The following is an 11,264-nucleotide window of genomic DNA, read 5'->3' on the forward strand; positions in this document are numbered from 1 at the left end:
CATGCTCTCTGTATTTAACCCCATAGTGGTATAAAATAGTCACTACAATTCAGCTCTAGCTTCAAAATATATAATTTACTACTTAATTTGTTGTTTTGGATTTTAGGTAAATGCTACATTTTGAAGTGATTATAACTTTCACCTATTACACCTCTGTTTTTTGTTTGTTAGTATTTAAAAACGCCTCTTTTTTAAAACAAACGTACGGAAATAAAATTGTTTTTACTGATTTTGAAAACATGAGTATTTATGGATGGATGTTTCGCAGTCAGACCGGATGTAGCGCAAAGCGCTGTTATTGTGAAGGGGTAAAATGTGCTTTTTTTTTTAATCTTGATGGGTGTGGAGACGACTTGAGGCTGTTAAAAAAAGAGAGAAAAAGCCGCTCAAGTTGCGACTGCTGTCCGATTTGTACATTGATCTTACATTAATGATGTCGTTCACAACAACACAAGCAAATGAGATGTGTTGTGGGTGTGTAGATTGTTCTTGCAAACTTTAGCTTCGAAGTTTAGTCAGTGTTTCAATTGGTTGTCTCAATTGTTTAGTTTAGGACGAATTTTGGGGATGAATGAGCGTTACAGGAAACACTATTTTCCTCACAAATGTTCCTTTTCCTTACAATGACAGCATTTTATACACATTTATTTCATTTTTCACTTCCGCAGTTACATTAAGGCGAAAATCATATGGCCTTACTTTTCTTGTTGAGTTTAGTGATTATTGATTAAGCATACTTGTGCTGTGTCACATAAAAAGTGGCAACCTTGGTAAGATCTCTAATTCTAGTAGACGTGGTCTTGCTTCCACTCAAACGCTCACTCATCCATTTCATCATTACTAGCTCAGGAATTTACATGCACTTTCTTCCAATTTTTTATATTTTTATGAGCGTGAGTGAGAAGCCAAAATCAAAATTCAATTAATTGTCCAGCCCTTGGCAAGAAAGATTAATACCAATTAGCTGCATTTTTAGCCATCTTATACCAGCAGTCTTTCACTATTTAAAACACACAGAAAAGGAAAAGACACGTGTTCCCGTCTCAAATAGGGATTGTGGACGATTGCAAAATTATGAAAAACTGCAGTTTTCCTTTAAAAAGGCACACACTGACGCTTAGTCTGATTTCATGAACATCTGTCAATTGTGTCCGCAGCTTCAACTTATTACTTCTGTGTTATTCTTACTGTTACATCTGTCATTTTAAAAAAAAACAACGTACACCAAACCAAACCGAAAACCGTGTCACAAAACTGTGATAAGAGCCGAACCCTGGATTGTGTGAACTGTTCTACCCTTATTTTTATAAGACACACAGACAACCTCATCCCTTTTTGAGTTTGTTGTTTCTAATCTTTTGTTCCTTTTAGGTTATTAAAAATGGTTAATGTCTAAAAAGGATTCTTCAAATTATCATCAGCACTAGTAGCGGTACCGGTACAAAAATATTGGTGTCGGGACAACACTACCTCAGACTAAAAAAAGTCACTTAGGTGGCAATCCTTTAAGTAACATTGACCTCTGCCAGTGGGCATGGATGAAATTGTCTTGACGTGTTCCTCGTTTGAACCGCCTCCTCTCTTCTGGAAATACTCTGTACAAGATATTTATTCTGTGGAACTTTTTGTTCATTGTTAAAAGCAACAGAGACCCCAAAAATACTTGATTCACATGAAGCACAACAAAGGTCTCTGACTCTAAGGAATCTAACCTCTAATGGATCTATCCATTGATTAAGGGCTGTGTCCCCTGATTAGTGGAAATTATGTGATGTTGGTTAGAATAAAAGTTGTCATTCAAAAAATAAACTTACGAGATTCTGTTGACAACAGCATCTTCATCCTCTTGGTCATCTGTGAAGCAGATCAGATACAGTATGTTTATTGTCAACATGTCAAGTAGGGAGAATAGTCTTGATGTTGCACTAACCCGTCTTCCTCTTGTATCTGGTGATAATGAAGTAGGAGACAATGTAGAGTACGGCAAACAGGAGGAAGCAAATCTACAATGAATTGAAATAAGTCAAAGGAAGGCTCACAATAGTTAAAACACAAGTCCATCCATCCATTCATCCATCCATTTTCTTCTGCATATCCGAGGTCGGGTCGCGGGGGCAGCAGCCTAAGCAGGTAAGCCCAGACTTCCCTCTCCCCAGCCACTTCATCCAGCTCCTCCCGGGGGATCCCGAGGCGTTCCCAGGCCAGCCGACAGTCTTCCCAACGTGTCCTGGGTCATCCCTGTGGCCTCCTACCGGTCGGATGTGCCCCTAAACACCTCCCTCGGGAGGCATTCGGGTGACATCCTGACCAGATGCCCGAACCACCTCATCTGACTCCTCTCGATGTGGAGGAGCAGCGGCTTTACTTTGAGCTCCTCCCGGATGACAGAGCGTCTCACCCTATCTCTAAGGAAGAGCCCCGCCACCCGGCGGAGGAAACTAATTTCGTCCGCCTGTACCTGTGATCTTGTCGTTTCGGTCGAAACCCAAAGCTCATGGCCATAAGTCAGTGTTTTTCAACCTTTTTTGAGCCAAGGCACATTTTTTTCCATTGAAAAAATGCGGAGGCACACCACCAGCAGAAATCATTAAAAAATTAAACTCAGCAGCCGATATTGACAATAAAAAGTTGTTGTCGCAATTGTTGGATATGACTTTAAACCATAACCAAGCATGCATAAATATAGCTCTTGTCTCAAAGTAGGTGTACTGTCATCACCTGTCACATCACGCCCTGACTTAATTGGACTTTTTTGCTGTTTTTTGAGTTTTTTGCGCTCCTATTTTGGTGGCTTTTTCTCTTTATTTGGTATTTTCCTGTAGCAGTTTCATGTCTTCCTTGACCGCTATTCCCCACACCTGCTTTGTTTTATCAATCAAGAACATTTCAGTTGTTTTTATCCTTCTTTGTGGGGACATTGTTGATTGTCATGTCATGTTCAGATGTACTTTGTGGACGCCGTCTCTGCTCCACAGTAAGTCTTTGCTGTCGTCCAGCATTCTGTTTTTGTTTACTTTGTAGCCAGCTCAGTTTTAGTTTCGTTCTGCATAGCCTTCCCTAAGCTTCAATGCCTTTTCTTATGGGCACTCACCTTTTGTTTATTTTTGGTTTAAGCATTAGACACCTTTTTACCTGCACGCTGCCTCCCGCTGTTTCCGACATCTACAAAGCAATTAGCTACCTGCTGCCACCTACTGCAGTGTTTCCCACACATTCATTTATTTGTGGCGGCCCGCCACGAAAGAATTACGTCCGCCACAAATGGATTTTTCGGCTTTTGACTCGCTCGACCGCTCATAAAAGCAATGGGACTGTCTGTGAATGTTGCTTGTATTTACAACTCCGGTGCAGTAGGTGGCGGTAGCCTACTATGCATTGTAACTCCGCAAATAGCACTTAATTCACCTGGTGGGCCAGAAGAAGAAGAAGACGCCGGAGTAAAAGAACGGACCGACCGGATCAAAATACGAGGGTAATATAGGTTGTAGGTACCGGTAGATAAATTATAGCTGCATCGCTCCCGGCTCGTCATATATTTAACGTTAATCCGCGATTTCACCGAGCGTTTCACTGTTGGTGAGCAGCCTGACGCTGCTTCATTAACACCGCCGCTGTTGTCACGTCACGTGTTACAATACCGACGAGCTAACGTGTCCAGGTTATAACCCTGTTGTCAATAAACACACGTGGAGACGGTGCTTCAGATACTGCATTAATAATTAAGCTAAATTGTCCACTGTCCACTGCAGCATGTGAATGCAATGAAAAGAATAAAATCTGAGCCAACCAGCTGTTAAAATGTTGTCCAGGTTAATGTTTTGGCCATTAAAGGCCCTTCATTTCAAGATTTCAACTGTGATCGGGCTTTAAACAGGTGGCTGACCTGTTCAGATGGGTGTAACTCAGGGGTGCTCACACTTTTTCTGCAGGCGAGCTACTTTTCAATTGATCAAGTCGTGGGGATCTACCTCATTCATATATATCATTTATATTTACTTATTTATGAAATATATGTTTTTGTTAACAATTTAAAGGTGTTTAATGATAATGCAAGCATGTTTAACACATGTAGTTAATATTGTTAATAAATTAAAGGTGTTTAATGATAATACAAGTATGTTTAATACATATAGTTAATATTGTTGACAAGTTAAAGGTGTTTAAAGATAATACAAGCATGTTTAACACATATTGTTAATAAATTAAAGGTGTTTAATGATAATACAAGTATGTTTAATACATATAGTTAATATTGTTAACAAGTTAAAGGTGTTTAATGATAATACAAGCATGTTTAACACATATAATTAATATTGTTAACAAGTTAAAGGTGTTTAAAGATAATACAAGCATGTTTAACACATATAGTTAATATTGTTGACAAGTTAAAGGTGTTTAAAGATAATACAAGCATGTTTAACACATATAGTTAATATTGTTTACATGTTAAAGGTGTTTAAAGATAATACAAGCATGTTTAACACATATAGATTCCTTTCTTTCATGAAGACAAGAACATAAGTTGGTGTATTACCTGATTCTGATGACTTGCATTGATTGGAATCAGACAGTGGTGCTGATAACGTCCGCATTTTTGAATGGAGGAGAAAAAAAGTCCTCCTTTCTGTCCAATACCACATGAAAGTGGTTGGTTTTTGGCATCTTATTTGTCCAGCTTCTGTACTCCTTTGTATACACTTTACAAGAAATACATTGTCGGCAAACTCCGTAGCTTGCTAGCTTGTGTACGCCAGCTTTCTGAGACTCTTATTTTGTTAGCGCAACTGTGCAGTCGGTCTTTGGAGTTTTGACGACAGGTACGGCGCCAGAGTCTGTTGAAATAAAGTGTTTCTCGCCTTCCTGTCGGTAATTTTAATGAGCTAAATATGTACATAAAGTGTTGTACTTATATTGCAGCTCCGCGTTCTTCTTGGTCATCGCCGCTGCCGCCGTCACCCCCCGCCCCCCGACCACACCACCACAAATAGATGCCTGTCCTGTGGGAAACACTGTACTGATATGGAATAGTATTACACGGTTACTCTGCCGATCTCCAGACAGCACAGACACTCAACAACGGCACATTATTTGCGGATTATAATTACTGGTTTGCAAAAAATATTTTTAACCCAAATAGGTGAAATTAGATCATCTCCCACGGCACACCAGACTGTATCTCACGGCACACTAGTGTGCCACGGCACAGTGGTTGAATAACACTGCCATAAGTTATATCGACCGGTAAATTGAGAGCTTTGCCTTCCGGTTCAGCTCCTTCTTCACCATAACGAATCGATACAGCGTCCGCATCACTGAAGACGCCGCACAGATCCGCCTGTCAATCTCACGGTCCACTCTTCCCTCACTCTTGAACAAGACTCTGAGATACTTGAACTCCTACACATGGGCAAGATCTCTTCCCCAACCCAGGGTGATGGCACTCTACCCTTTTCCGGGTGAGAACAATGGAGTCGGACTTGGAGGTGCTGATTCTCATCCCAGTCGCTTCTCACTCATATTTATGTGAATTGAAAGCAACACCTATTAGTACATTCCAAATGCAGGTTAGTATCTTATAGATCAGCATGTGCATGTTTTATACACTAATTAGGCCAAAGCTTGTGGTCACAACCGCGTAATATAGCCCACAAGGCTTCTAAATATGCTTCAAGATAGATCCCATTCCACATTCCCCCCTCCTACTGTGACAGCGACCGGGACGCCACTAATGTTAGAAGCCGCGGCTTAAGCACTTGGCAGCGTGTCAGTGTTGCTCAAGTTGTTACAGCCCGAGCATCCTGGTATCACGACGTGAGTCAGCCCGAGCGTGTCCAAAGTCACCACATGTGAGTGCCAAAACATGGAAGCCATCAGGTGCACGCAGCTGATAAAGTGGTACAGACATAAGGCACAACACTCTGGGTGGAGATAACAGCAACGCTCGCCTCTCCCCTCCAAACCTTGCTTGTAAGAACACACATTTGGTACACTTGCAACATCTAATGACACCAAATAGGTTTTAAGGTCCAGATCCGGAATGCAAGTGTACAGTAATGTGATAATTGACACACTGAGCAACAATATTTCACACCTATATGGGACATGAAGTTAAGATGGTGTGGACAGTTCTGTCAGGTGGGCGACATTGTGAGCACATCTCACATGCAAAAACACATTTGTTTAATAATAATAATAATTGGTATTGTGACAATATAATGAATAAGATTAGATATGCTATGACGATTATATAAAGGTCTATTTTTGTTAAGCAGACTGCTGACACCTTATCCCACCCCGTCCTGATTACTGGCACTAATCTAATTGTGTGGTTTCTGTGTCAACATGGAGCCATGAGGACAACACGTCATGTTTACTGAGAACACTTATATTAATGAACTAACAAGTGAATAAAACGTCTGTAAATGAATTTAAGTGAGAGCCAATAACATCAATGTCACTTTCATTATAGCTTGTCGACTAATAGGCCGTTATTATTATGTTACAAATTGTTGTTTGTCGTGTGTTGGTGTGCCACTACTGGCATTTAAGTCATAGTTGTGTGAATGCTCCAAAGCAGTGGTTCTCAAATGGGGGTACGCGTACCCCTGGGGGTACTTGAAGGTATGCCAAGGGGTACGTGAGATTTTTTAAAAAGGTCTGTCAAAAAGAACTGTGAAAATGCAACAATGCAATATTCAGTGTTGACAGCTAGATTTTTTGAGGACATGTTCCATAAATATTGATGTTAAAGATTTCTTTTTTTGTGAAGAAATGTTTAAAATTAAGTTCATGATTCCAGATGGATCTCTATTACAATCCCCAAAGAGGGCACTTTAAGTTGATGATTACTTCTATGTGTAGAAATCTTTATTTATAATTGAATCACTTGTTTATTTTTTCAACAAGTTTTTAGTTATTTTTATATCTTTTTTTCCAAATAGTTCAAGAAAGACCACAACAAATGAGCAATATTTTGCACAGTTATACAATTTAATAAATCAGAAACTGATGACATAGTGCTGTATTTTACTTCTTTATCTCTTTTTTTTCAACCAAAAATGCTTTGCTCTGATTAGGGGGTACTTGAATTAAAAAAATGTTCACAGGGGGTACATCACTGAAAAAAGGTTGAGAACCACTGCTCCAAAGCATTCACACATATGGTTTTCTACACCAAAATTAAACGTATTATTCTTCTTCTCCAGATTTTGGCGCATTCTACCTTCCACATTTTTCGCCCGATTCAAACCGTTCAGCCTATTCGGGAATCGTAGGCTTTTCCATGACAAATTCCCAGGTTTCCCAGAATTCCAGGTTTTACGGGATTCCATTCAAAATGAATTAGCCATTTTTCAAACTTTCGCCATTTCCACATTTTTCAACCTATTCAAACCATTCCACCATTCTGGAAATTCAAACTTCCCCTTTTCCAAGTTAAAAAAAATTCCAGGATTTTCCAGAATTCCTGGTTTTCCAAAGCCCTATTTCCACCCTTTTTTCTGGCGACTACTCCTCCCACATTTTTCAACCCACTTTAACCGTTCCACCGTCAAAACATTCCTCTTAATCAGGACAAAAAACTTGTTTTGTTTTTTTTGTTTCTTATACATTTCCATGATCAGAAAGGAGCAGATGGAAGAATACTATTCTTATATTTATCTGCCCCCTTTTTAACACAAATTATTTTACATGACTTTATCACTGTTCCCTCCACCAACACCCCAACTCCAACATACTTTTAATTTTCATTTAAGCATTTTTAAAATGACACGTCCAATCAAAATCAAAAATCAGTTTTATATAATTCCAGTTGTCTCTTTTTGTAACTCTTTTTAAATTCAAATATATTCTTGCAACTTTTTAAGTCTTTGTCTCTAGAGAATTCCATGCTTTCACACCAGCAACAGACAAGCACATTTGCTTCAAATTTGTTTGACACTCTTGGATGTTTAAAATCATACGGCCTTCTGTGGTTCTCATCTTCAGACGTGAACACAAATCATTTTTGTAAGTCCTTTGGAAGAACTTTATTTCTAGCTTTGAACATCACTAATAGAGTATGCAATTCTACAAAGGACAAAAAACTTACTTGGTTTTTGAACTGGAAAATTCATTTTTCCCGAAATTCCAGGAATTCCTTAATACCATTTCATAATTCAACATGTTACTACTTCCAACATTTCTCGACCCATTTGAAAAAGTTCAACACCAACCATTTAAACTCATTCAGACCATTCAAGTTTTTTACCATTTTCCAAAAAATTACCGCTTTTCCCGAAATTCCATCATTTTTGGGAAATTCCCATTGAAATCAATGGGACAATTCCCATAGACATTTATCATTTGATTCAAACTGTTCCAACTTCAAAATATTCAGCTTGTTCAAGAATTGTGTGCTCTACTTAAACAATTCTAAAAAAAATTCCAGGATTTCAGTTCAACTTCAGCATTGAAGCATTCACAAGCAATTCCTTCAGGAAGTGCCTCTTCGAGTTGAATAGTAAATTACAATAACATTACAATTAATGGTAGATACCAAATAACAAATTATTAAAGTGGGACATTACGTTTAAGCAACTGTGACGTGAAATTACAGTTTTGACAGCTCCAGCTAACTAGCATTAGCCAACTACTATTAGAGGGCGTCGTTAGCCGCCTAGCATCCGCTAGCCGCTACTTACGATATACTCCCTCACTTGGCTGTGGAAATTCTGCTCTCTGATAGTCACGTCGTCTGCTTCCATTCTTCATATTGCACATTCCAGGGAGGTACAGACTCAGACTCCACTACATGGCAGCTCAAACTGTCCCGTCTCTCGGCACTTCCTCCTTCCTTCCTTGATGACAAGAGAAAAAAGACACTTCACGCCGGATGAAGAAGCCCGCTTTTCTTCGAGAGAGAAAAAAAAAACGCCAAAATAAACTACGTCATCAACACGCGCCGACAATCCGGAAGCAGTTTTATTTATTTTATTTTATTTTTTATTTTTTCAAAACCTTTATTTATAATATTCAACATTTAAATACAATCAAATAAGTAATAATAATCAAAACAAATACAGAAACAGTACAAAAACGGTACAAAACAGCGCCAGGGGGTTGTAAACTCAATACAGCAATCCAATCCAATCCACTTTATTTATATAGCACATTTAAACAACAAAATGTTTCCAAAGTGCTGCACAACAATATTAAACACAATTAAAAACAATACAAAATAAATATGATTAAAAACAATTTCAAAGGGTAAAACCAATTAAAACAGTAAATAGAAAGCAACATTTTAAAAACACAGATGACAACAGAGGACCACACAACTCACGTAGTGTTAAAAGCCAGAGAATAAAAGTGGGGGCAGAGTGTTCCAGAGCTTAGGGCCAACCACAGAGAAGGCCCTGTCTCCCCTGGTTTTAAGTCTCGTCTTGGACACCACGAGCTGGAGCTAGCTCTCGGACCTCAGAGCGCGCGCAGGATTGTAAGTTTGGATGAGGTCCGAGATATACTGAGGTGCCAGTCCATGTAAAGCTTTAAAAACAAACAGCAAGGTTTTAAAATCAATTCTAAAATGAACAGGGAGCCAGTGCAAACTCTCAAGGATTGGGGTTATATGCTGGCGTTTCATGGCCCCTGTTAAAAGTCGTGCTGCCGCATTCTGGACTAACTGCAACCGGGAGAGAGCTTTTTGGCTAATGCCAGCATAAAGTGCATTGCAGTAGTCCAGGCGACTTGAAATAAAAGCATGCACGACTTGTTCAAAAAGGTTAAAAGATAAAAACGGTTTTACCTTTGCTAAAAGACGAAGATGATAAAAACACGATTTTAAAACGCCATTGACTTGTTTGTCAAGTTTAAAATCGCTGTCTATAGTGACGCCAAGGCTGGTGACTTTGGGACGCACATAATTTTGCAATGGTCCCAAGTCAGTGAGGGCCGGACCAAACACTAAAATTTCCGTTTTTCCCTCATTCATTATTAAAAAATTCTGGGCTAACCAAGCCTTGACGTCGCATAGACAGTTGAGAAGGGGTGTCAGGGGGCCGTGGCCTTTTGAAATAGGCATATAAATTTGGCAGTCGTCTGCATAAAAGTGATAAGACACTCCATGTCTCTTAAAAATCTCTCCAAGAGGGAGGAGATATAGAGCGAACAGGATGGGGCCAAGAATAGAACCCTGGGGGACACCACAGTAAAGCGGAGCAGAAGAAAAAGTGGCGTCCCCCAGCCTGACAGAGAAGGACCTTTCTGACAGGTAGGATCTGAACCACCCTAATGCAGTCCCCCTGACACCCACACAGTCTCTCAGGCGATCTAAAAGAATTGTGTGGTCGACTGTGTCAAAGGCAGCTGTAAGATCTAAAAGCACTAAAATGGCAGAGCTGCCAGAATCAGATATTAAAAGCAAATCATTAAAAACCTTTAAAAGTGCAGATTCAGTCCTAAAGCAACTAAAGAAGAATGCAAAATATATAGATGTTTCGACACAAGTTCCGTAAATAATCCAAATTTGGAGCATAGCATCATCTTTATTCTTTGGCTTTTAACACTACGCGAGTTGTGTGGTCCTCTGTCCTCTGTATTTAAAAAAAATTTGATTTCTATTTACTGTTTTAATTGGTTTTACCCTTTAAAATCGTTTTTTAATCATATTTATTTTTATATTGTTTTTATGTTGTTTTTATATTTTTTTTTATTCAGTCATTGGTGGAGCTAAGGATAATATTTGAATATTGTTTTTAATATTATTGTTGTGCAGCATTTTAGAAACATGTTTGTTGTTTAAATGTGCTATATAAATAAAGTTGATTGGATTGGATTGGATAGTTTTCATAGCGCCCTTAAATAGATATCTCTGTTAAAAACATTTTAAGTGATTTAGGTAGCCCTTTTTGTCTTTTTTTTAACATACTTTTTATTATTATTATTTATTAATATTTAATACTCTATCTGTATTTGCTTTTGTTTTCTTTCCTTGATGTTGAAAGTGCCTTGACTTTTGTGTGAATTATAAACGTATGTTTGTTGTTCAATAAAAATAAAAAAAATTAAAATTAAAATCATAGTTTTTATAGCTTTTTGGTTGTTAGAGATAGAAAGCGTTTTAAAGTAAATTTCTCATTCTTTTTTAAAGGCACCAAAAAGAGGTCGGGTATTGAGAAACTTACATTTATGAATATAAAACTTAGCTAATAGTATAATGAGGTTGAAATGGTAAATTTCCTTTTAAAAACATTTCTCATACTGTGAACCGGAAGCAGTTAGCCACA

At 38.5% G+C, this 11,264-nt stretch overlaps 1 protein-coding gene across 2 annotated transcripts in view; it reads right to left on the reverse strand.

Annotated features, from left to right (window-relative positions):
• Window positions 1-8,886, reverse strand: part of lmbr1 (limb development membrane protein 1) — a 60,830-nt gene extending 51,944 nt beyond the window's left edge. Inside the window, exons 1-3 of one of the 2 annotated variants that reach the window (XM_061965808.1) lie at window positions 8,697-8,886; window positions 1,931-2,003; window positions 1,815-1,854 (exon numbers count right to left, since the gene is read on the reverse strand). In XM_061965808.1, the coding sequence (XP_061821792.1) occupies window positions 1,815-1,854; window positions 1,931-2,003; window positions 8,697-8,744 (161 nt within the window). In that variant the 5' untranslated portion in view covers window positions 8,745-8,886. Of the gene's footprint in view, window positions 1-1,814; window positions 1,855-1,930; window positions 2,004-8,681 lie in introns of both variants that reach the window. The other variant, XM_061965807.1, reaches the window with a different exon arrangement.
• Window positions 8,887-11,264: the final 2,378 nt, after the last annotated feature.

This window comes from Nerophis lumbriciformis, linkage group LG07 (assembly GCF_033978685.3).
Source record: "Nerophis lumbriciformis linkage group LG07, RoL_Nlum_v2.1, whole genome shotgun sequence".
In the NCBI taxonomy this organism is placed as follows: Eukaryota; Metazoa; Chordata; class Actinopteri; order Syngnathiformes; family Syngnathidae; genus Nerophis; species Nerophis lumbriciformis.